This window comes from Hemiscyllium ocellatum, chromosome 5 (assembly GCF_020745735.1).
Source record: "Hemiscyllium ocellatum isolate sHemOce1 chromosome 5, sHemOce1.pat.X.cur, whole genome shotgun sequence".
NCBI classification, from domain to species: Eukaryota; Metazoa; Chordata; class Chondrichthyes; order Orectolobiformes; family Hemiscylliidae; genus Hemiscyllium; species Hemiscyllium ocellatum.
The window spans coordinates 134,090,706-134,117,617 of NC_083405.1; the positions used below are offsets into that span (position 1 = coordinate 134,090,706).

Consider the following 26,912-nt stretch of genomic DNA (forward strand, 5'->3'; position numbering starts at 1 on the left):
TCGCGGCCCATCGGGTTGACATTGACATACCTCCCACTAAAAGTACACTGCCCCCAACTTCCTGCATACGTCCCAAGTCCTCGAATGTTGTGATGTTTGAAGCGCTCATCCAAACATCTTTGAAAGGTTGTAAGGTTTCTGGCCATTTACCATCCCAGCAGTGCATTGCAGATTCCCATCAGCCTCTGAGTGAAATATATTTCCCCAAATCCTCTCTGAACCTTCTGTCCCTTACCCTAAACCTATTCCCCCTTGTGATTAAACCCCTCAACCAAAGGGAACAGCTGCTCTCTACTCACCCTGCCCATATCCATCATCATCTTCTACACATCAATCACGTCCTCCCTCCCTCAACCTTCCCTGTTCTAAAGAAAACAATCCAAGCCGTCTAGTCTCTCCTTCTAGCTCAATTTGTTCCATCCCAGGCAACATTCTGGTGAACCTCCTCTGTACCCTCTCTAGTGGTAACACTATCGGAAGGATGTTGTGAAACTTGAAAGGGTTCAGAAAAGGTTTACAAGGATGTTGCCAGGGTTGGAGGATCTGAGCTACAGGGAGAGGCTGAACAGGCTGGGGCTGTTTTCCCTGGAGTGTCGGAGGCTGAGGGGTGACCTTATAGAGGTTTATAAAATCATGAGGGGCATAGATAGGATAAATAAACAAACTCTTTTCCCCAGAGTGGGGGAGTCCAGAACTAGACGGCATAGGTTTAGGGTGAGAGGGGCAAGATATAAAAGAGACCTAAAGGACAACTTTTTCACGCAGAGGGTGGTACGTGTATGGAATGAGCTGCCAGAGGATGTGGTGGAGGCTGGTACAATTACAACATTTAAGAGGCATCTGGATGGGTATATGAATAGGAAGGGTTTGGAGGGATATGGGCCGGGTGCTGGCAGGTGGGACTAGATTGGGTTGGGATATCTGGTCGGCGTGGATGGGTTGGACAGAAGGGTCTGTTTCCATGCTGTGCATCTCTATGATGCAATGACATCCTTCCAGTAGTGAGGTGACCAGAACTACACACAGTACTCCAGCTGTGGCCCGACCAAGGCCTTGTTCAATTCCAACATTACCTTCCTGATCTTAGACTTCATGCTACAAATGATGAAAGTAAGTGTCATTTCTTAACTGTCCTATTCACGTGCTCTGTCCTATTCAGGGATCTGTGAAATCCTTCCGTTCCTCTGAGCTAACCAATGCCCTGTCATTCATTAAAAATCCCATTATCTTGTTTCTTCCTCAAAAGTGCATCACTTCGCACGTATCAGGGTTAAATACTATTTGCCACTGCTCTGCCCATCCTACTAACCCAGCCAAATCTTCCTGTAACCTACAACCATCTTCTTCACTATTAACCACTCTACAAATCATGGTGTCTCTGCAAATTTGCTTAACATTCCCCAACATCTCCATCTATATTAGATGCCCTATATTCGTGTGGAAACAGGCCCTTCAGCCCAACAAGTCCACACCTACCCGCCGAAGAGGAACCCATTCATACCCATTCCCCAACTCTAAATCTGCCTAATGCACTTAACCTACACATACCTGAATTCTATGGGCAATTTAGCATGGCCAATTCACCTAACCTGCACATCTTTGGACTGTGGGAGGAAACTGGAGGAAACCCACGCAAACACAGGAAGAATGTGCAAATGCCACACAGACAGTCACCAGAGGCTGGAACTGAACCTGGGTCCCTGGTGCTGTGAGGCAGCAGTGCTGACCACTGAGCCACTATACCGTCCTTATTGTTGGTTATATGTCATTTAGATATATAATAAACAATGAGGGTCCCAGTACTAATCTTTGGGGTCCACCACTGGACACTTTCCAAAAGAAAGCCCATCTTTTCGCAAACCTCAAGCCCGTTAAAGTTACAGAGTGCAAAAGGAGGCAAGAAGCAACACAGCTCCTACAGGGCTTTCCAGTTTGTGTTCAAAGATGAACAAACGAGATCTTGCACTTACCGAGATTGGGAATATTCCCATTTGCGTCACTCAGATCTTGCGGCTGGAGCGTCCCATGGACAGAAACATCTCTCTCAAAGCTCGGCGCGACCTGACTGTGTTGGATTTCCAGGGGATGCTGAATGGAAAAGGGAAAGGCCATTGTTAGCAGCAGCAGAGGGAAGGCAGTGGAATGGAGTCAGTCTACTGCTCTACCTAGTCCTGAAGAAGGGTTAATACTCAAACATTAACTTCTCCACCCCCTGATGCTGCCTGGCTTGTTGCGTTCTTCCACCCTCCTGCTCCCGGGACCCTCCATCCCTCCATCCTCCTGCTTCCAGGCCCCTCCATCCCTCCGTCCTCCTGCTCCCGGGACCCTCACTCCTCCTGCTCCCGGGACCCTCACTCCTCCTGCTCCCGGGACCCTCACTCCCTCCATTCTCCTGCTCCCGGGCCCCTCCATCCCTCCATCCTCCTGCTCCCGGGCCCCTTCACCCTCCTTCTCCCGGTCCCCTCCACCCTCCTTCTCCCGGTCCCCTCCATCCTCCTGCTCCCGGGCCCCTTCACCCTCCTGCTCCCGGGCCCCTCCACCCTCCTGCTCCCGGTCCCCTCCACCCTCCTGCTCCCGGGCCCCTTCACCCTCCTGCTCCCGGTCCCCTCCATCCTCCTGCTCCCAGGCCCCTTCACCCTCCTTCTCCCAGTGTCCCCTTCATCCTCCTGCTCCTGGGTCCATTCATCCTCCGCATGGAGGCCGCAACATATCAATCCCAAATACTGGAGGACTTCCGGATGATCCAGGCCTCACCGGAGGTAGGAAAGGACAGCACCGTTCCCTTCCCTAAGTTTGCAAACTCAGAGGGAACGTCATTCTCAGGAGAGGATGGCAAAACAGGAATACCACTGTCTACTCCAAAAGACATCCTGTACATATTCCCCTGTGAGCAGGATTCTTCCAGCCAGCCTGCGTATTGATGCTCCCCCCCCACGATTATAGTAATAGAGAAAGCAACTAAGAAATGCACTATCTCCCATTGTTTTCCAGTTTCTTCTCCATATCAGGCTAGGAGACCTGAACATAACTCCCAGCAGGATCTTTCTCCTTTGCGGTTCATTAACTCCACCCACGCAGATTCTCCACCTCCCTACTGTATATCACTTCTTGCTATTGACTTAATTTCATTTCTTACTAACAAGGTCACCCTGCTCCCTCTGCCTGTCCTCTTGACAGGATACACATCCTGGGAAATTTAGTTCCGAACTCTGAGAACCCTTGCAGCTATGCCTCTGTGATCCCCACTCCTTCCATAATTTTCCAAGCAACTGAACCCATCTCCCCCCCACCAACTCCCCTTTAATTTCAGGCCCTCGCCACAGCCCTTGTTCTGTAATTTACTAGGACTCTGGTTCCAGCATGCTTCAGGGGGAGTGTGTCCCATCGGAACAGCCCCTTCCTTCCCCAATGCCAATGTCCCATGAATTCAAATCCATTTCTCCCACACCAAACATGTTTACCTCTTCCATCTCATTGATTCTGTGCCAATTAGCTCATGGCTCAGGTGACAATCCAGAAATTACTACCTTTTTGGTTCTGTTTTTTAATGTAGCCCCTACCTGCTCATTCTCTCAGCACAACCTCTTCCCTCTTCCTACCCACATCGTTGGTAGCTACGTGGACCATGACAACTGGACCCTTCCCTTCCCACTCCAAGTTCCTCTGCAGCCCAGATGACAGATCTTGGATCCCAGCATAGGCAGGCAACACAGTGTTACAATGCGGTGCTCAAACTCCTCTATTAATTAAAACCAAATACCCAGAAAAGCTCACATTGACTCTTAATCTGTTAACATGTAAGTGAGTGACAGAGAACTCCTAAAGAAAAATAGCAATTCATATTTCTAATGCTAATAGTGAACACTAAACAAACACTATTCACAAATCCAAGCTCCCTTTTTCTTAACTACTTACTATCTGACCCCAACTCTATAAAAATGCTGTTCCAATAATTACATTTATTCAAAATTACATTAACTTAATCTCAAGAGCACACAGTCTCTGTCTTCTCTGCTGTCTTCAATCTTCTGTCTGCTGATCTCCCTGGGTTGTCATCTTTTTACTGTGAGTATGGGCTGAGAGGTGGCAAATGGAGTTTAATGTGGAAAAGTGTGAGGTGATTCACTTTGGAAAGAGAATAGGAATGCAGAATACTGGGCTAATGGTAAGTTTCTCGGTAGTGTAGATGAGCAGAGCAATCTCAGTGTCCATGTAAATACATCCCTCAAAGTTGCCACCCAGGTTGAGAGAGTTGTTAAGGTGGTGTACGGTGTGTTAGCTTTTATTGGTAGAGGGATTGAGTTTCGGAGCCATGAGGTCGTGCTGCAGCTGTACAAAACTCTGGTGCGGCCACACTTGGAGTATTGTGTACAGTTCTAGTCACTGTGGTATAGCAAGGATGTGGAAGCTTTGGAAAGGATGCAGAGGAGATTGCCTGGTGTAGAGGGAAGGTCTTATGAGGAAAGGCTGAGGGTCTTGAGACTGTTTACGTTGAGAGAAGGTTGAGAGGTGACTTAATAGAGACATATAAGATAATCAGAGGGTTAGATAGCGTGGACAGGGAGAGCCTTTTTCCTTGGATGGCAATGGCTAGCACGAGGGGACATAGCTTTAAATTGAGGTGTGATAGATAGAGGACATATTAGAGGTAGTTTCTTTACTCAGTAGTAGGGGGCGAGGAATGCCCTGCCTGCAACAGTAGTAAACATGCCAACTTTTACAGCATTTAAATGGTCATTGGATAAACATATGGATGATAATGGAATAGTGTCGGTTAGATGGGCTTCAGACTGGTTTCACAGGTCAGCGCAACATCGAGAGCCGAAGAGCCTTACTACGCTGTGATCTTCTACGTTCTACAGGAAAAAGCACCTTTGAGAGAGAGAGTCTTCTAATGTCTTTGACAGCAAGGTGTTAGATGGGCAGTTAGCTTTCTGGCTCTATGGCAGTTGCTCACTGACCAAATTTGAAAATATCCCTTTACCTAACACGATGGGCAATTTAGCATGGCCAGTTCACCTAACCTGCACATCTTTAGACTGTGGGAGGAAATAGAACACCCGGAGGAAACCCACGCAGACATGGGGAGAATTTGCAAATTCCACACAGACAGTTGCCCGAGGTGGGATTTGAACCCGGGTCTCTGGCGCTGTGAGGCAGCAGTGCTAACCACTGTGCCACCGGGCAATGTTTTCTTAAAACTGGTCTTATAGTTTGTAATCTGTAAATATTTCTCCTATTTATCTTCAATCTGAAAGTAACCTATTGATAGATAGTTAAATCAGCAGCTCTCACCAACCAATGAACTGGCAGTTATCCTGTGATGTCATTCTTTTGCACTGGCCCCTGATCCTGATTTAAATAAAACCTCACAAAATATGTAGCAAAAAAAACAAACAAAAAACACTTCTTCCATTCTGCAGCAAATTCCTGCTTTACCTCCAAAGACCCCAAACCATCTTCCTACTCAAACTGTCTCACCCTCTAGATGGGATCTCTCCTTCCTGAATGTACAAAGCTTCAAGTGAAAGGCAGGAGGTTTAGAGATGATTTGAGGAAGCCTTTTTCACCCAGAGGCTGGTGGGTCTCTGGAATACACAGTCTCAGAGGGGAGCCGAGACCTCACAACCTTTACAAAGGACTTGGATGAGCAATTGAAATGTTGTAACATTCAAGACTACAGGCCAAGTGCTGGAAAGTGGGACTCCTGTAGGTCGATGTATACTTTTGGTGAAGACCTATTCTGTAATGTATAAGTTGATAATTTCCATTGACTCCATCCACCAATCCTATCCAAGCTTTAATGCTGCCTCGACCTCTAACCCCAGAAGTGAATCACTTGACCTCAGCATTCTGTGTGACTCCAGCTGTCCCAATCCATTGCTTCAATGGTTCTAGCCATTTCCTTGCCTCAGAAACTCCATGGTTTCCGATAAAACCCAGCATTCCAGGACATATTTCCATCTGTAACTGCAGCGACCTGGTGCATCCAGAGATGTACCACTCTCCTTAACTCCCCCTCCGATAATGTGTAGCAACGACCACCCCCACACCCTCGACCCAAGAACATACCTCAGCCTGCAGCACTGTCCAACGTACTTGCTCCAACCCGATCATGCACTTGTACTTTGTCTCCATGTGCTTCAGAACACTTGCTCCGCGCAGGTCCAGGAGGAACCTGGAAATGCCGGGCATCTGCAGGGCCACCGTCCGGGAGCAGATGTTGGAAACGATGCTGCGCAGGAGCTCATCCACCGTTGCGCAGGCACTGCCCACCCCAGTGATCTGTCAACAAACAAACATAGGGCACAGCAGTTCATTCAACTCTGTCAAGGCAAACCAAAAATGCACACTGCAAATTCAGAGAACTATATAAAAGAGATGTGACGCTGTAGTTAGTAAGGACTGCAGCAGCTGGGAGTCGGAGTCAAGAAACAGTAGAGCTGGAAAGGCACAGCAGGTCAGGCAGCATCAGAGGGGTAGGAGACCACAACAGGACACTATTCAGCCCCATCAGTCCACGCTAACAGCTACACTCCCTTCTCATTTACAGTCGTTACAGAATAACCAGAACTATACAAATTACTCAAACTATACTCTGACCAAGAATTGATACAAGTTTAGCAGAACTTCAATTCTCTCCTTCCACAGCAAAAACCTTAGTGCATTTGGTTCTGGCTTTTTGTTAGTCTGCATCACAATTTGTAACGCTTTGTATAAATATACTCTCAGATCAGGTAGGTTAGCACTGCTGCCTCACAGCACCAGGGACCCGGGTTCGATTCCCATCTCGGGTGACTGTCTCAGGAGTTTGCACATTCTCCCTTTGTCTGAGTGGGTTTCCTCCGAGCACTCCAGTTTCCTCCCACCCTCCAAGGATGTCCAAGTTAGGTGGATTGGCCATGTGAAATCTTATTTATTCATTCACTGAATGAGGGCATAACTGGCTAGGTCAACATTTATTGCTCATCCCTAGTTGCCCAGAGGCAATTGCTGAAGGCCTGGAGTCCAGACCAAGTAGGGATGGCAGATTCCTTCCCTAAAGGGCATTAGTGAACCAGATGGATTTTTTCCAACAAACCACAATAATTCATGGTCTTCATTAAACTCTAGAATCCAGATTTTTTATTGAATTCAAATTACACTACCTGCCATGGTGGGAATCAAACTAGAGTCCCCGAAACATTGTCTGGGTCTCTGGATTAACAATCCAGCGATAATACCATGGGGCCTTCGCACATGGTGTCCTGGGATATGCAGGTTAGATGGATTAGCCATGGGATATGCAGGGTTACTAGGATAGGGTAGGGGCTGGCTCTGGATGGGATGCTGTTTAGAGGCTGTGGACTTAATGGACTGAATGGCCTGCTGCCACACAATAGGGATTCTTTGTGTCTCTACATCCCGTGGTACAATGATTAACGCTCTTGCCTCTGAGCATGGAGGTTCTGAGCTCAGGTCCCACCCTGGCACACAGCGGGGTCTTCACAATGCAGCCAAACTTTGAAGGTGAGTATCTATCAGGCTGCAAATCCCTCTGGTACCTGCCAATGGCAGCGGCCTACAGGGTTCCTGCTCAGTCACGACCTGGACAGAAAGTTGGAGTCTCTCCCAGCACATTGATGTGAGGTGATAGCCTAGTGGTATTAACTCTGCACTGTTGGTCCAGAAACCCTGGTAATCGTCTGGAGACATGGTCCCTTAGCTTACTCCAGTATGTGATAGGCCAGAAACTGGAGGAGTACAAGTATCCCAGAGGGCTGACAGACTGGAGGAAATATAGAGATCGCTTGACAAGAGGCCATAAAGGATTTGAAAACAATTACCAAGAATCAGCCCCACAGAATTACAAAGCAGCAGAATGGACCTTGGTCACAAAAGAATGAAGAAAAACTCGCCAATTAAATACTGAAGACATCTTAGCTCAGTTCAAAAGATGTGCAGGTTAGGTGAACTGGCCATGCTAAATTGCCCGTAGTGTTAGATGTAGGGGAATGGGTCTGGGTGGGTTGCTCTTCGGAAGGTCAGTGTGGACTTGTTGGGCCGAAAGGCCTGTTTCCACACTATAAGCAATCTAATCTAAGTAATCTAAAAAAAAATAGATGTGGGATAGGTAGACGGGAGGGGTGGCAGTAATCTGTTTTGTGGTGGGGTGCGAATTGGCCAGGGCACTGGAAATAACCAGGAGAAAGTGAGGACTGCAGATGCTGGAGATTAGATTCAAGAGTGTGGTGCTGGAAAAGCACAACAGGTCAGGCAGCATCTCAGGAGCACGTGGAATCTGTGTTTCGGGTATAAGCCCTTCATCAGGGGTTCGGGCAGTGTAGCACTTCCCTTACTGCACAGTGACTGTCACTCAGCAAACCATGGAGTGGCACTTGAACCAAGAACCATGTGACTGGGAGGCAGCTCGCTATAGGCTCTCACATGGAGGAGTGGGCCGAAGGGCCTTTTCTGAGCTGTCTGACTGTGAGAGTGAACTCTGGGTTAGGCTTGGGATGAGGGGCTAATGCAAATGCTAGCAATCGTGAGATTGGACCCAAAACAGTGCGGCAAAGGAAGAGAGAGATAAAGATAAGACACCATTGTTAAATGACTCACCCTTAGCCCTGTGACATCGCCTTCGAGGGGGAGAATAGAAACCTGACCAGTCCCAGTGAGTAAGTACTGGTAATATTCCTGTAGAAATCGCAATTTCGTGGGCTCTATCCCGATCACGGAATCCTCGGGAACAGCATTCGCCAGGAAGTCTTCCACACGTTTCTGGTTTTCCGCGCGGCAGCTTTCGAGGGAGATGAAGCAGACTTGGTCGCCCACGTCAGCGACACGAGCCTCGCAGCATTTCAGTGACGCCAGAAGCCTTCCCCAGTCGGGGGAGGTGACAGCGTATAGGTGCCGGTCTGAGATCGAGACACTGAATTGGCAAAGCTGCTGCTCTATCACCAGGGCAACAGCCCGTGCTGCAGCGAGAGACGAGGCGCTGACCGTCATCACACTGCCCAAGACGGAATAATAAGTGGACAAACCCTTCTGGAGTAGCATGTGCCGTAAGTAATCCCGAATGTCAGCCCTGGACAGGAAGCGTGCCTGCTCCTCACTGATGGGGACATCCACTTGGGCGATGTTACTGAGGTATTCCAGGATCCGGCTCTTCAGCCTCCCAATCTGGACTGCGTCCGTCCCGCAAATACGGACACAGTTGTCGTCGTCGACGCTCAGGGACAGTTCCGGACAATCGGCCCTCAGCTCGCCAAGAAAGCTGCTGGATCGCAGGATATCCAGCTTCTCTCTGTCAGGTACATTGACCAGACTGGTCAGTTCCGCCATCTCCTCAGCTCTGGTTTCTACTGCCGTTCCCTGGTCACATTCCTGATCCTGACCCTGACCCGGATCCTGATCCTGATCCTGATCCTGATCCGGATCCTGATCCGGATCCTGATCCTGATCCTGATCCATGCCGGACGGCTGCAGGAAGTCGTAGTAAGGCCGAACGAGCAACTCGCGTTCCTGCAGCTTCTGACTCTTCTGAAGAACCCGGTCAACAGCTGGAACAGAGACAAGCGAAAGTGTTCAGTCATGGGCAACCCAAACTCACCGGCACTACAGCAAAGGGTCCCTTCACAGCTCGGGGTGAACCAGCCTGAGATTGTCCTCCTGATAAAAGCAGAACTGCTCTCCGATCCCAAACAGGGAAAGGCCAGTTAAACTCTACCAACCTCATGCTCCATACAAGCCCCCCCTCCCAACTTGCTCCATCGCATTACTATATCCTCCTATTCCTCCCTCCAGTTACGGTTTCACCAGCTTCTCTGTGAATGGTCCTGCAACATTTACCTTCAGCTGCTGCATGTGGTAGACAGCTCCACACTCTCACCACTCTCGGAGCAAAGAGGTCTTTCCCAGAATTCTACTTTGGCATCGTTAGTGACCGTTTTATCAATTTTTTTCATTCATTGCTGGGTCATGGCTGCCTTTAGTCGGTCCTGCATTTATTGCCTGTCCCTAGTGATGACCCCTTTAACCTGAAAACATTCAGTGTTTTGGCCTCAGCCACTTCCTGAGGCAGAGGATTCCCCCGGCTCCCCCACTCTCTGGGTGAAGACATTTCTCCCCATTTTAGTCCTCACTGGCCTACTCTGTGTCCTTACCATGACCCCTGATTCTGGGCTCCACTAGCATGAGGAACATCCTTTCTGAGTTTACCCTATCTAGTCATAGAATCCCCACAGTGTGGAAGCAGGCCATTTGGCCCATCGAGTCTGCACCTACCCCCACCCCCACCCAACCTCAAACCCTATCCCTGTAACCCTGTATTTCCCATGGCTAAGCCACCTAACCTACACATCCCTTGATACCATGGGCAATTTAGCATGGCCAATTCACCTAATCTGTACATCTTTGGACTGTGGGAGGAAACCAGAGCACCCAGAGGAGACCCAAGCAGATGCAGCGAAAATGAGCAAGCTCCACACAGACACTCGCCCGAGGGTGGTGCTGTCAGAAGGCATTGGTGACAAGTGAACCACCCTGCTCCCCCAAGTCTGTTAGAAGTTGCATAGGTTTCTATGGAATCACCCCTCAGTCTTCTCAACTCCAGCGAAGGCAGACCTAATTGATCCAATCTTTCTCTATTCGTCAGCCTTGCCATCCCAGGAATCCGAGTAAACCTTCACTGCACTCAATCCATCCTGCCTCAGATAAGAGACCAGAAGTGCACAGAGTACTCTTGGTGTGGTCTCCCCAAGACCCTGTGTGATTGCAGCAGACATCTCTGCTCCTGTCCTTGAACTGTCCAATCACTCCCTCCTCCCCCTCTCGGAGATTGGGTACATTTTGCTATCTCTTCCCTTGCTGATAAGGCCAAATCTCACTGTGCAGGGAGCCACAATTACAATGTTTCATCTTCCAACCAAATAGATTTTAAATGTTATTTACTCATGGGCGTCGCTGGCTGGGCTATTGCCCATCCCTAACTGGCCTGGAGGAGGCGCTGGTGAGCTGCCTTCGTGAAAAGTGACAGTGTGTGTGGAGTGAGATGAGGTTTGAGCTCTGGCTAATGTGTCCCTCCCAGGTAAGGACACACTGCACTTCCTGAACACAATGGGAGATCTTTCCCAATTGGAAAGTGACCTATCCCTAACATGGCGGTTTTCCCAGACTTGGGGCATTACTGGGTGAGGTTTTTCTGCTGCAAAACCTTTCACAGGTTAATTCACAACCTAACTGAGTTGCTTAAGAGGACTAAAGGATTCCAACAGCAGGGAGGTGGGGGAGGGTGAGGCAGAGGGTGAGACTGCTGGAGGAGAACATAGAAAGGGAGCAAGCCCTGAACAGGAGAGCTCAGCTGCTCCACGGCATTATCAGGAAAAACAAAAGTAAAAGCTGGGTTTTTTAAAAATATAGTACCAATCACCTCAGAAAGTGCTTCTTAGCCAATGACTTACTGTGCAGTGTGGAAACCGTGGTGATATAGCATCAGCCAATCCGCATTCAGGCAAGTTCCCACCATCAGTGATGCAATGTCTATTCTGGGGTAGTGACTAAGGCAACCTGAGCTATGGTCCTGCTCATCAGCTAAATGGAATCTTACATATCCACTCAAGCCAGTAAACAGGGCCTGGTTTAATGTCTCATCTGAAAGACAGCACCTCCAACAGCCCTTTAGCACTGCACTGCATATAGCTGTGACTGACCTAGATACAAAGCCAGCAGATATAGGCATCGCTTTCTTGCAATAAAGGTTTGTTACTGAAGGATAATCAGGTTGACATGGTGATCCGCCACAAGTTAATTGAAAGATCTGAAGGAGTAATTGGTTGCTTCCCAGTCCCACACAGCCACTGAATCAGGGAATTAATTTGTTGTTCTGGGCTACAATTTCCTTGAAGCACAATTAGATGATAACCCCCAACAGCTTTTCCCAGGATAAAAACCAATAGAACTGTGGATGCTGTAAATCAGAAACAAAAACAGAGGTTGCTGGAAAAGCTCAGCAGGTCTGGCAGCATCTGTGAAGAAAGATCAGAGTTAATGTTTCAGGTGTGATGACCCAAGGGTCCAGGCCTACTGAGTCTTCCCAGGATATCTTCCCGATCTTTCAGATTCGGTTCAAATGAATTTCCTGATTAGTCAATGTGGGATTTGAACTGATCAAATATGACGAGCTCTCTAAAACCCAGGCCAAATATCCCCTTGCTTGGAGACTGCCTGGTGAATAAATTAATCCGTGAGTAAATACCTTCCCATTCCTGGAATAGCACAATGGCCCTTCCTCCAGGCAGCATGGTAACATTCAGCACGGTCCCTCCGTTGCTACGGCGACGGCTCTCGAAGTAGAGACTCAGGATGTCCTCATCATCGGTGGGACCGAGGTTCTCCACCAGGATGCGGTCAGTGCGGGGAAGTTGTCTAATATCCAAGGTGGCACCCTGTAAGCTTCGGTTTCTGGCTTTCACCTTCAGGGCCTCAAGGTCTGGAAAATCAGAAAAAGAGCAAAATGGAACAAACTTTCCAAATCTGAGATGAGAGCCAGAGTCCAAACCTCCCTACGCCAGCTGTGACAGGCTCATTCATAACACAGAAACATACCAAATAAGCAGAGTGGGCCATATAGCACAGAAATAGACCCTTCGGTCCAACTCGTCCATGCTGACCAGATATCTCAAATTAATCTAATCCCACTTGCCAGGCCCATATCCCTCTAAACCCTTCCTATTCATATACCCATCCAAATGCCTTTTAAATGCTGTAATTGTACCAGCCTCCACCACATCCTCTGGCAGCACATTCTACACATGCACCATCCTGTGAAAAAGCTGCCCCTTAGGTCTCTTTTAAATCTTTCTCCTCACACCTTAAACCTATGCCCTCTAATTTTGGACTCCCCCACCCCAGGGAAAAGACGGTGTCAATTCACTCCCTCATGTTATAAGGTCACCCCTCAGCCTCCGACACTCCAGGGAAAACAGCCCCAGCCTGTTCAGCCTCTCCCTGGAGCTCAGATCCTCCATCCCTGGCAACATCCTTGTAAATCTTTTTTGAACCCCTTTCAATTTTCACAACATCCAACTCAGTCCCCTGCTCCCGCTTTCTCCCCCATATCCTTTTAGTCTAAGGACCACACCTAACACCTTCTTGAAAACATTCAATGTTTTGGTCTCAACCATATTTTGTAGCAGACAATGCCCCTGGCTCCCCACTGCCTGGGGAAGATATTTCTCCACATTTCAGTCCTCAGTGGCAGACCCTGAATCCTTAAACTGTGACCCTTGGTTCCAGACACCCCTAGCATCAGGAACATCCTTTCTGCAGTCACCCTGACCAGTCACGTTAGAATTTTATGGGTTTCAATCAGATCCCCCTCATTATCCTAAACTCCAGTGAACATAATCCTAACCAATTCAGTCTCTCTTCATTCATCAGCTCTTCCATCCCAGGAATCAGCCTGGCAAATCTTCATTGCACCCAATCCATAGACAGGACATCCTTCCTCAGATAAGGAGACCAGAAGTGCACATAGTACTCTAGGGAAGGCCTCCCCAAAGCCCTGCATGATAGCAGCAAGACATCCCTGCTCCTGTCCTCAAATCCTCTCCATTGTCCAATCTCTCCCACCCCCCCCCCAACACTTGGCTATCTCTTCCATTGCTGATAAGGCCAGGTCTCATTGTGCAGGGAGCCACAAATACAACGTTTCATCTTCCAACCAAATATATTTAAATTTTATCAACTCATGGGATGAGAATATCACTGGCTGGACCAGCATTTATCGCCCATCCCTAGTTGACCTGGAGGAGGTGCTGGTGAGCTGCTTTCTGGAACCTGAGTGGAACTCGAAACAGAGTCCTAGTCGTTCAGTGTGTAATGTAATTGGGTGAGGAAGAGAGAAGGGCTGATTCCTGATGAAGGGCTTTTGTCAATTTTCCTGCTCCTCGGATGCTGCCTGACCTGCTGTGCTTTTCCAGCACCACTCTAATCTGGACTCTGATCTCCAATATCTGCAGTACTCATTTTTGCCGAGAGAGGGAAGGGGCGATGAGAACATAAGAAATAGGGGCAGGAGTAGACCATGTGGCCCTTCGAGCCTGCTCTGCCATTCACGGCTGATCTTTTCGTGGACTCCGCTCCACTTACCCGCCCTCTCACCGTAAACCTTAATTCAATTATTGTTCAAAAGTCTAGCAGCTAGCTGTCTGATCTGATAATGGCTCAGTCTCTCTTGTTCCTGAAGTTTAAAGGAGTACACAAACTGCTGCGAGGGTTAACACAATAAAAGATAAACAAATAATTGATTAATTAATAAAAGCACAATTAAGTCACAGTGGGTCACAGTGAGAACTCCAGACTGCTGCAGTGACCTGGCTAAAGCACTCCTGTTGTACCTTCGTTCTAGGTCTGCCTCACAGCTAACGAGTGGGAACCACAAATACTGATTCAGGGAAGGGGGGGGGGGGGGGGGGGGGGGGGGGGGGGGGGGGGGAGGATAGTTTGGATATTGTTGAGGTGGTACAAGGCTCTGGTCAGACCCGCATTAGGAATGTTGTGAGCAATTTTGGGCCCCGTATCTAAGGAAGGACATGCTGGCTTTGGAAGGGGTGCAGGTGGGCGGCACGGTGGCACAGTGGTTAGCACTGCTGCCTCACAGCGCCTGAGACCCGGGTTCATTTCCTGACACAGGCAACAGACCGTGTGGAGTTTGCACGTTCTCCCCGTGTCTGCGTGGGTTTCCTCCAGGTGCTCCGGTTTCCTCCCACAGTCCAAAGATGTGCGGGTCAGGTGAATTGGCCATGCTAAATTGCCCGTAGTGTTAGGTAAGGGGTAAATGTAGGGGTATGGGTGGGTTGCGCTTCAGCGGGTCAGTGTGGACTTGTTGGGCCGAAGGGCCTGTTTCCACACTGTAAGTAATCTAATCTAATCTAAGAATGATCCCAGGGATGAAGGGCTTGACATATGAGGAGCAGCTGAGGATTCTGGGTCTGCACTTGATGGAGCTTAGAAGAGTACACGGGTACCTGATTAACACTTACAGAATACTGAGAGGCCTTGATAGAGGGGATGTGGAGAAGATGTTCCCACTAATAGGAGAGAGTAGGACCCGGCGGCACAGATCAGAATGAAGGGATGATCCTTTAGAACTGAGATGAGGAGGAATTCCTTTAGCCAGAGTGTGGTGAGTCTGTGGAACTCATTACTGCAGAGGGATGTGGAGGCCAAATCATTGAGAGTATATAAGACAGAGATAGGCTGTTAATGAGGCGGAGGTGGGTACTGTAGATGCTGGAGATTAAAGGCAAGATCAGACTGGTGTTGGAAAAGCACAGCAGGCCAGGCAGCATTCGAGGAGCAGGAAAATCAATGTTTTGGGCAAAAGCCCTTCATCAGGAATCCTGATGATGGGCTTTTGCCCGAAACGTTGACTTTCCTGTCTGGGCTCTTAATTAGTAAAGGTATCAAGGGTTTCAGGGAGGGGGTGGGGGGCAGGAGAATGGGGTTGAGGGCGGCACGGTGGCTCACACTGCTGCCTCACAGCGCCAGAGACCCAGATTCAATTCCCATCTCGGGCAACTGTCTGTGTGGAATTTGCACGTTCTCCCTGTGTCTACATGGGTTTCCTCCAGGTGCTCTGGTTTCCTCCCACAGTCCAAAAATGTGCAGATTAGGTGAATTGGCCGTGCTAAACTGCCCATAGTGCTGGGTGAAGGGGTAAATGGAGGGGAATGGGTCTGGGTGGGTTGCTCTTCGGAGGGTCGGTGTGGACTTGTTGGACCGAAGGGCGTGTTTCCACACTGTAAGTAATCTAATCAAACATATCAGCCATGATAGAATGGTAGGGCAGACTTGATGGACTGAATGGTCTAACTCTGCTCCGATATTTTATAGTCATATGGGTGTTCCAATTTTGTCATGACACAGGGAAGGCAGGCAGTGACGGCAGCTGAGGGAAGGAATCAGGCAGCGGTTCACCAGCCTTATCCTTCGTCATTGTCCATCAGGTTTGAGGTTCTTTCAGTTTAGACTGAATGAGAATGCTGTAGAATCGATGAGCGAAGGGAGCATGACCATGTGGTACAGGGAGCCATTGATCTGGGGTGGGGTGGGGGAGAAACCAACAAAGGTAGGGAGGGCTAGTGAGGGAGAACAGAGTGGGAGATGGTCAGCCATTGCTCTGTGCAGCCAGGAACATGAGTTCAGAACGCTATGTTGCCAACCCGGTGCCTGGGTTCAGGACACCTGATCAATGCTGGGCAGGAACTCGCTGTGGAAGATAGAGGGCTGGAGAAACCAGATTTCTATGTAGATACCTCTTCCAGAACTGTTGGAAGTTCTGAAGAAGGATCACTGGACTTGAAATATTAACTTTGCTTTCTGTCCACAAATGCTGCTAGACCTGCTGAGTTTCTCCAGTTTTGGATCCTGAGCATCTGCTGTTCTGTGTTTTTCTTTAAATGGTAGATACCCTGATAGAATGAGAATGAGGGAAGGGATTCTGCCTTTTGTTTTGTCGACAGTATGTGAATGAAGCAGCAAATTGAAGAGCAGAATCTCAAGGTAATTTATTTTACTCACTTGAAGCTTGTGGGAAAGGCGAGCTGGCTGACACTTATTGACCCCTGTCCCCAGTTGCCTCCTTCAGAAGGTGGTGGTGAGCTGCCATCTTGAACCACTGTAGTCTATGTGCTGTGGTTGACCCACATTGGGGTGGCATGGTGGCTCGGTGGTTAGCATTGCTATCTCACAGCGCCATCCTCCGGGCGACTGTCTGTGTGGAGATTGCACATTCTCCCCGTGTCTGCGTGGGTTTCCTCTGGGTGCTCCAGTTTCCTTCCACAATCCAAAGATGTGCAGGTTAAATGGACTGGCCATGCTAAATTGCCCATTGCGTTCAGGGATGTGCGGGCCAGGTGGGTTAGCCATGGGAAATGCCGGGTTACAGGGATAGAATGGGTCTGGGTGGGCTGCTCTATGCAGGGTTGATGTGGACTTGATGGGCCAAATGGCCTGTTTTCACACTGTAGGGATTCTATGAATGTCCTGAGGGAGGGAATTCTAAATTTTAAAACCAGCAACAGTGAAGGAACAACAATATATTCCCAAATAAGGATGGTGAGTGGCTTGGAAGGAAAACTGTGTATTAATGGAATATATATTTTGCTGTAAATTATAACTCTATCTGGTTAGCCACTGAGCCAAATACTGTACAAATGCAAGGTGTTTAAGGTATATTTCCTGAACAGTTGCAGATCTATCCCATCCGTTTTCTGATGCTTCAAATCATAAAGGTAACCGACTGTGAGTGGGACTCTGGGGAATCTGTAATCTGAAGAAATTATGTCCAGCAGGCTAAGATAAAAGGTAGGGAGGAGGGACTTGGGGGAGGGGCGTTGGAGATGCGATAGGTGGAAGGAGGTCAAGGAGAGGGTGATAGACTGGAGTGGGGTGGGGGTGGAGAGGTCAGGAAGAAGATTGCAGGTAAGGAAGGCGGTGCTGAGTTCGAGGGATTTGACTGAGACAAGGTGGGGGGAGGGGAAATGAGGAAACTGGAGAAATCTGAGTTCATTCCTTGTGGTTGGAGGGTTCCCAGGCGGAAGATGAGGCGCTCTTCCTCCAGCTGTTGTGTTGTTATGGTCTGGCAATGGAGGAGGCCAAGGACCTGCATGTCCTTGGTGGAGTGGGAGGGGGGAGTTGTAGTGTTGAGCCACGGGGTGGTTGAGTTGGTTGGTCCGGGTGTCACCCCATGGCTCAACACTTCAACTCCCCCTCCCAATCCACCAAGGACATGCAGGTCCATGGACTCCTCGCCAGACCATAGTAACACGATGGCTGGAGGAAGAGTGCCTCATCTTCCGCCTAGGAACCCTCCAACCACAAGGGATGAACTCAGATTTCTCCAGTTTCCTCATATCTCCTCCCCTCACCTTGTCTCAGTCAAATCCCTTGAACTCAGCAGCGCCTTCCTAACCTGCAATCTTCTTCCTGACCTCTCCGCCCCCACCCCACTCCGACCTATCACCCTCACCTTGACCTCCTTCCACCTATCGCATTTCCAACACCCCTCCCCCAAGTCCCTCCTTCCTACCTTTTATCTTAGCCTGCTGGACACACTTTCCTCATTCCTGATGAAGGGCTCATGCCGGAAACGTCGATTCTCCTGCTCCTTGGATGCTGCCTGACCTGCTGCGCTTTTCCAGCAACACATTTTCAGCTCTGATCTCCAGCATCTACGGTCCTCCCTTTCTCCTTGAATCTGTAATCTATTCTGTATTATCCAGATCATATCAGAAATCACTGAGGTACAGATTAGTGGTGGGCAGCTGTGAACTGAAATCTTCTTTTAGAAACAAAATTCACATTTTCACATCCATTTACTGCTCCCCTCTAGTTATTCTCAGTAGATAGTGATAGACTCTATCTGTTGTAGTCATTTGATAGAATGGACTGGATTGCTATGCAGCTTCAGAGATGGTTAATATCAATAGAATGGGATTGGCACCATGAAGTAGGCAGACTGGGGCAAAGAGAGCAGATTAACCTCCCTGAAGGATAGTCGGGAATATAACTGCAGCAATCTGACAGTTTCCAGATAGTTATTTTCAGATTTTACAGAAAAATAGATTGAAATTAAAGGGACATGCTTTCCAGATTACAAACCCAGATTCTGGATTATTACTCTCAGCACAATCGCTCAGCAGAGTTCAGACGTGGGTTTTGTTTTGGGAGGGGGGAATTGAATTCTCTGTCGCGTGTGCATAAGCTCGAGTTCTCACGGACACGCTTACCTTCCACAGAGAGGGCTTCCTGGAAGTTAACAAGGGCCAGTTTCCTGTCTGGATCCCAGTGGACAGTGAACTGCTCACTGCTGCGGTTAGTGATGCACTCTAGGTACAGGGTGAGCATGTCTTCCTCGATTTGCGGGTTCAGCCCGGTCAGCACAATCTTCTTCGGGTCCCTGGGTGGAGCCCTCTTCACCACCAGCTCGACGTTCTGCAGTTTGTGGCCACGCTTGGACAGGACACTCTCAGCGTCTACAATCAACATCGACCCAGCGAAGGGAAAAAAAAAAGAGGAAGATGTCAGGTCAGGAATTGTTCAGAAAACATACACCACAGACAGAGCTGGACCATGTGCACTCACCATGTTTAGCTCAGGGGGTCGGAGTGGGGCTCGCACAGAGAGGCTGGGGGTTCGGGGGGGGGAGCTCACACAGTGAGGCTGGGGGGTCGGGGTGGGGCTCGCACAGAGAGGCTGGGGGTTCAGAGGGGGAGCTCACACAGAGAGGCTGGGGGTTCGGGGGCGGGAGCTCACACAGTGAGGCTGGGGATTCAGGGGGGAGCTCACACAGAGAGGCTGGGGGTTCGGGGGGGGGAGCTCACACAGAGAGGCTGGGGGTTCGGGGGGGGAGCTCACACAGAGAGGCTGGGGGTTCGGGGGGGGGGAGCTCACATAGAGAGGCTGGGGGTTCAGGGTTCAGGGGGGCAGAGGGCAAATTGGAAACATTTTGGACATGCAAATCTTACTCCGGCATAGGTCCAAAGTTTGTTTATTTCAATAAAGATGAGAGAAATAATCACCCAAAGAGCCTGTCCATGTGAAATCACAGTTTGGGGCACAGCTGCAGGATATGTTAGGTCTATAAGCGGCTGTTTTTCAGCTCTGTCCCTTTTATTGGGAGAGCAATAAGTGCTCCCCATGTGGGTACAATCAGGCTCCCTCACCCTCCAGCTCTGACTTAACCCGCATTTCACATCCGCACATCTCTATCTGTCAGTGCCAGCCATCCCCAGGAACCTGAACTTTCAGAGGCAGTATAGGAAATAACTGAACTCTCTAATGGCAGAAGGGGCACAGTGGGCCAGACTGACTACTCCTGCTCCTGTTCCTTATTGAACATAGAACAGTACAACACTGTCCAGGCCCTTCAGCCCGCAATGTTGTGCCTATCTTTTATCTTACTCGAAGATCAGACTGACCTTCATACCCTTCATTGTCCTATCTTCCATGCGCCTATCCAGGAGTTGCTTAAATGTCCTCATTGTCTCTGACTCTACTACCACAACTGGCAGTACATTCCACACACCCACCATTCTCTGTGCAAAGAACGCACCTCTGACATCTCCCCCAAACCTTCCTCCAATCACCTTAAAATTATACCGTCTTCACTACAGCATTTCCACCCTGGGAAAATGTCTCCGGCTATCCACTCTATCTATGCCTCTCAACATCCTGTACACCTCTATCAAGTCACACCTTATCCTTCTTCATTCCAGTGAGAAAAGCCCTAGCTCCCTCAACCTTTCTTCATAACACATGCCCTCCAGTCCAGGCAGCATCCTGGTAAATCTCCTCTCTAAAGCTTCCACATCCTTCCTATAATGAGGCACTCAGAACTGAACACAATATTCCAAGTGTGGTCTAACCAGGGCTGTTTAGACTTATCTGTGCTCATGTTTTTCAAATTTTTCAGCAAATCCTCCTTAACATCAACACGTTCTACCGTATCAGTCTGTTTCACACTGCCCTCACAAACGACAAGGTCCCCCTTATCAGTGAATACTGAAGCAAAGTATTCATTAAGGACCTCCCCTATCTCCTCCAACTATCCCTGATCGGCCCTACCTCCACTCTGCCCATCATCTTGTTCCTCACATAAGTGTTCTAACTAAAACAAAAAGTACAGTGGTCTCAGCCAGGCTCCAACCATTCACGTCTCTCCTGATCACTGGAAACTAACCAGATCACACACACATCAATACTGTCATAAATGGTTGATTCTAAAGGGAATGCGATGGCCTTGTGGTATCACTGGACGATTAATCTAGAAACTCAGCTAATGTTCTGGGTCTGAATCCTGCCACAGCAGCTGGTGGAATTTGAATTCATTAAGATTCTACTGATGACCATGAATCTATTGTCAGGAAAAAAAACCCTAACTGGCTCACTAATGTGCTTCAGAGAATGAAACCTGGCATCCTCATCTACATGGAGGCTGAGGGAGGGGTGACCTTCTAGAGGTTTATAAAATCATGAGGGGCATGGATAGGGTAAATAGACAAGGTCTTTTCCCTGGGGTGGGGGAGTCCGGAACTAGAGGGTTTAGGATGAGAGGGGAAAGATATAAAAGGGACCTAAGCGGCAACTTTTTCACACAGAGGGTGGTACGTGTATGGAATGAGCTGCCAGAGGAAGTGGTGGAGGTTGGTACAATTGCAACATTTAAAAGGCACCTGGATGGGTATATGAATAGGAAGGGTTTAGAGGGATATGGGCCAAGTGCTGGGAAATGGGGCTACACTAGGCTGGGATATCTGGTCAGCATGGGCGAGTTGGACCAAAGGGTCTGTTTCGGTGCCATACATCTCTATGACTCTATGTGACTCCAGATCCACTGCAGTGTGTCTGAAATGGCCGAGCAGGCCACTCAGTTCAATGGCAGCCTGGGATGGGTAATCAATGCTGGCCAACCAGCAATGCTAACGTCCCATGATGGAATTAAAAATAAAACCTCAATCATCTGGGAATTAGAGTTGGGCACAGTGCTGCAGCTACCGTAAACCATGGGACCATCGCTACTTGGCAGCTAAAGAAGAGCAGAACACAATAGGGAGAGAATTGTAACCATGGACTCATTCTCGCTCTCTCGCCACTTTACCTGCGGGTTTCTCGAAGGTGATCACAGCATAGTTGCCCTGTCGTCTAATAGAGGTGATGGCCCCTCCTCCAGAGCAGCGCTTACTCTCAAAGTAAAGGGTCACAAAATCCAAGGGCATGTCATCCGTGATGCCATGCACCTCCAGTACCACGTCATCTGTGGGTTGTTCCATCTTGCTTTTCTGTGATCGTAGAGAACACACAAGGAGAGAAACCTCAGTTACAAAGAAACCAACCTTGGCCTGGGCCTGGGCCTGGGCCTGGGCCTGGGCCTGGGTCTGCCAACATCCGGATTGCTAGCAGGAAATAGAAACATCAGTTCGAAGCACAGAGTGTTAACAGAGTGAAGGTCACCAGTAAATCCAGCTCCCAGAAGATTGCTTGGATCAGCGAGGATTGAGAAAGACTTACACACATATGATTAAAAGGAACAAGTAGACCCAGAGCTTATTCTACCATTCAATCAGATCAGGGTACATCCAATCACTCCCCCTTCACTCGCTTTTAAAGAATCATGTTGCAGCACATGAGGAGACCACTTGGTCCATCTGATCCACACTGGCTCCTTATTACATTCCTGAAGAAGGGCATACACCCGAAACGTCGATTCTCCTGCTCCTTGGATGCTGCCTGACCTGCTGTGCCTTTCCAGCAACACATTTTTCAGCTCCTTTTTACAGCAATGCAGAATGAATCCCATTGGCCTGCACACATCCAACATGCTGCTCTCACTCACTTCAAATATTTACCGTGTTCCCTTAAACGGGGCAGTGGACTCTGCTTCAAACACTCACTGCTCCTAAAACACTCTTTCTCAAGACCTCAATGTGGAGTTTGCACATTCTCCCTGCGTGGGTGTCCTCCGGGTGCTCTAGTTTCTTCCCACAATCCAAAAGATGTGGAGGTCAGATGAATTGGCCATGCTAAATTGCCTGTTGTGTTAGTCAGAGGGAAATGTAGGGGAATGGGTCTGGGTGGGTTATTCTTCGGCGGGTCGGTGTGGACTCAGTGGGCCAAATGGCCTGTTTCCATACTGTAGGGAATCTAATCAAAACAAAAAACTGGCCTCTCCCTCCACTCCACTCCACTCCACTCAAGTGACAATTTCAATTTGTCGACCACTTCTGATTGGCTGTCTAGTCAAGAGAAGTCTCAGATTCTGCAGAAACTGGAAATCGGAAATACAAGCAGCCAGTCTGCACAGTGACAGAAAAAGGACACGAACTCCAATTGTCTCTTGATGAGTAGTTTCAGAATTGCCTTTTCTTATTTCAAAAATAAATTTGCTGCATTGTAAAGGGCTTGCTACAACAGCACAGGACAAAGGTGAGACCACACCTTTCGGACTCTGCACTGTTTTGCTGTCCTGACTTGAGGAAGGACAGTCTGCTTCAAGAACGCTGTTTCAAGAAAGCTGATTAGGCTGATTCCTGGGAAGAAGCTGTGGCCTTATGACCAAGGCACGGTCAGTTTGGAGCTTTAGCAGCTGAAATTTAGATGGATGGGAAATTATTTTGTTAAAACATTACATTGTTTCTCCTTGTGGGAGAGTCTAGGGGGAATGAGGTAATTACACATTTGAGATAAACATGAGGAGGAATGTCTTCTCTCAGAGGGTTGTGAATCTGTGGAATTCTTTACTGCAGAGGGATATCGAGGCTGGGTCATTAATTATATTTAAGGCTGAGATAGGCAGATTTTTACTCAGTAAGAGAATCAAGGGTTGCAGTGAAAAGGCTGGACTGTGAAGATGAAGTTTATCGGATCAGTCTTGAATTCATTGAATGGCAGAATAACACAATAAACACACAATTATGCGATGACTTATTGGTGGATAGAGAATGTTCTGCCCCATGGAACTCGGAGACACTTTAGAAATAAGGGGGTCACACATCTGAGCTGAAAATAAGGAGGAATTTCTTCTCTCAGAGTAGAAGTGGAATTCTCTACCCCAACCTCTATGAGGCACCTTCTTTGAATTTATTCAAACAGATTTTTGATTGACAAGTTTTCTGGGAAGCAGGCAGCCAAGTGGAGACAATTAAATTATTAGTGAATGCTGGAATAAGTTAGACAGATACTGTCCGTACTTATATCATCTTTACATTCCCACTAAATGGCACAGTGGTTAGCACTGCTGCCTCACAGCGCCAGAGACGCAGGTTCAATTCCCACCTCAGTGTGGAATTTGCACGTTCTCCCCGTGTCTGCGTGGGTTTCCTCCGGGTGCTCCGGTTTCCTCCCACAGTCCAAACACATGCAGGTTAGGTGAATTGGCCGTGCTAAATTGCCCATAGTGCTAGGTGAAGGAGTAAATGTAAGGGAATGGTTTTGGGTGGGTTGTGCTTCGGCGGGTCAGTGTGGGCTTGTTGGGCCGAAGGGCCTGTTTCCACACTAAGTAATCTAATCTAAAAAAAATTAAATGAAGTTTACAGTCTAGCTATTTTTGTTGGAAAGACTGTTGTTCTAATCTTTTCATTAAGATTTAGATTTTAGATTTTATTATCACATGTACTCACGTACAGCAGTACAGTGAGAAATATATACTGTATAATGAGAAGTGTATAACTACAAGTTGAGGGGTGATAGATTTATGACAGATGTGAGAGGCAGGTTCTTTACACAGAGAGTGGTAAGGGCGTGGAATGCCCTACCTGCTAATGTAGTTAACTCAGCCACATTAGGGAGATTTAAACTATCCTTGGATAAGCACATGGATGATTTTGGGATGGTGTAGGGGGATGAGTTGAGAATAGTTCACAAGTCGGCACAACATCGAGGGCTGAAGGGACAGTTCTGCGCTGTATTGTTCTATGTTCTGTCACCACACACGGCACCATCATAGGTCCCAAGGTACAAAGAAAAAAACATATATACAAGGTAGTAAGAATGAGAGTTAAAACGTTAAGCAGTACCTCAGAGAATAATAATAAAAAAAGAATAGATAAGATTAGATTAGATTAGATTACTTACAGTGTGGAAACAGGCTCTTCGGCCCAACAAGTCCACATTGACCCGCCAAAGCGCAACCCACCCATACCCCTACATTTACCCCTTACCTAACACTACGGGCAATTTAGCATGGCCAATTCACCTGACCCGCACATCTTTGGACTGTGAGAGGAAACCCACGCAGACACGGGGAGAACGTGCAAACTCCACACAGTCAGTCGCCTGAGGCGGGAATTGAACCCGGGTCTCTGGCGCGGTGAGGCAGCAGTGCTAACCACTGTGCCACCGTGCTTAAAGTCTTTTGCTGTTTAAACTAGGAACATAAAGGAATAAGTTAGAAGTTCAACAGTGTTCATAGAGTCATAGAGATGTACAGCACGGAAACAGACCCTTTGGTCCAACTTGTCCACGCTGATCTCATCCCATTTGCCTTCACTTGGCCCATATCCCTCTAAATCCTTCCTATTCATATACCCATCCAGATGTCTTTTAAATGCTGTAATTGTACCAGCCTGGCAGCTCATTCCACACATGCACCACCTTCTGCATGAGAAAGTTGCCCCTTAGGTCCCTTTTAAAATCTTTCCCCTCTCACCTTAATCCTATGCCCACCCCAGGGAAAAGATCTTGTCTATTTACCCAATCCATGCCTCCAATGATTTTATTAACCTCTATTGATGAGTCCTCCTCTTTTTATTTCTCCATTTCCTAACTTGTTCCCAAGATCTGTAATGTTGGACATGTTATTTCTTCATTTTTCTCAGTGTTTTTTCTGAAAGAACATGTACTGAAAAGCCTGTGTCTAGGTACCTTGTACCTAAGAGAGCGACTTATAAACCTGTCATTGTACTCATGTGAGTACAGGTGATAATAAAGCTCATTCTAATTCAAGTCTTGCTTTGTTTTGGAACTTTGGGAAAAAACAGTCAAAACAACAGCAGTTTAAAAGGGAGAAGAGCAGATAAAGGAAGCACATGGTGAGGACAGTGCAGAGAGAGAGAGAGAGAGAGAGAGAGAGAGAGAGAGAGAGAGAGAGAGAGAGAGAGAGAGAGAAAACCTGCACAGTTACTGCCTTTGCTGTTTTTGAATTCATGTGTCGCAGTGAATTTCACAACTAATCTTGGAGGAACCGGTTTGGACGAAGTTCACAACAAAGAATCAGATAAGTTAACTGTTGTTTTAAGTCTGTCCAAGAGAAAGGCTGTATTAGTAAGTACAGTGGGTTCTTTCTTGATTATGTGTTTTTGGAGATAAGTCTCTTGATTAAACTTAAAATATAAGCCACAGCTCTTAATTTAACCTGGGACAGTGTTTTGTAGAGGAATAAGACGGTGTTATTTTCTGGGTCTGGAGATTGTGAAGGAGCAAAAATGGCCTTTGCAGTGATATGTACTTCTTGTCAGATGTGGGAGTTTAAAGAGAGTTTAAGGGTTACTGCGGATTATATCTGCCATAAATGCAATTGGACGCGAATCTTATCAGATCGAGTGGATCGGTTGGAGAGACAGATAGAAGCGATGAGGAATTTGCAACAGCAACAGTATGTGATGGATGGCAGTTATAGGAAGGGGGGAAAGTCTCAGATACAATCACATAGATGGGTTAACTCCAGGAAGGGTGAGAGAGGTGGACACCTGGGGCAGGAGTCTTTTGTGGATGTACCCATTTCAAACAGGTATGCTGTTTTGGAAAATGTAGGGGTGATGGATTCTCAGGGGAACGTAGCACAAACAGCCAAGTTTCTGGTGTTGAGATTGGCTCTAATGCAATGAGGGGTACATCGGCTTCAAAGAGATCAATTGTATTAAGGGATTCTGTAGTCTGAGGTACAGACAGACGTTTCTGTGGCCAGCAGAGAAAAAGCAGAATAGTGTGTTGTTTCCCTGGTGCCAGGATCAAGGATGTCTCAGAGAGGGTGCAGAATGTTCTCACGGGGGAAGAGGGGCCAGCAAGAGGTCATTGTCCACATTGGAACCAACGATATAGGAAGGGAAAAGGTTGAGACTCTGAAGAGAGATTACAGAGAGTTAGGCAGAAATTTAAAAAGGAGGTCCTCAAGGGTAATGATATCTGGATTACTCCCAGTGCTACGAGATAGTGAGGGCAGGAATAGGAGGATAGAGCAGATGAATGCATGGCTGAGGAGCTGGTGTATGGGAGAAGGATTCACATTTTTGGATCATTGGAATCTCTTTTGGGGTGGAAGTGACCTGTATAAGAAGGATGGATTGCATCTAAATTGGAAGGGGACTAATATACTGGCAGGGAAATTTGCTAGAACTGCTCGGGAGGATTTAAACTAGTAAGGTGGGGGG

At 47.9% G+C, this 26,912-nt stretch overlaps 1 protein-coding gene across 4 annotated transcripts in view; it reads right to left on the minus strand.

Annotated features, from left to right (window-relative positions):
• parp10 (poly(ADP-ribose) polymerase family member 10) overlaps positions 1–26,912 on the minus strand; it is a 51,207-nt gene that overhangs the window by 20,438 nt on the left and 3,857 nt on the right. For all 4 annotated transcript variants that reach the window (XM_060825223.1, XM_060825225.1, XM_060825224.1 and 1 more), the window contains exons 2-7: positions 21,647–21,827; positions 18,777–19,022; positions 12,239–12,472; positions 8,602–9,545; positions 6,073–6,285; positions 1,971–2,088 (exon numbers count right to left, since the gene is read on the minus strand). In XM_060825223.1, the coding sequence (XP_060681206.1) occupies positions 1,971–2,088; positions 6,073–6,285; positions 8,602–9,545; positions 12,239–12,472; positions 18,777–19,022; positions 21,647–21,818 (1,927 nt within the window). In that variant the 5' untranslated portion in view covers positions 21,819–21,827. The remainder of the gene's footprint in view (positions 1–1,970; positions 2,089–6,072; positions 6,286–8,601; positions 9,546–12,238; positions 12,473–18,776; positions 19,023–21,646; positions 21,828–26,912) is intronic.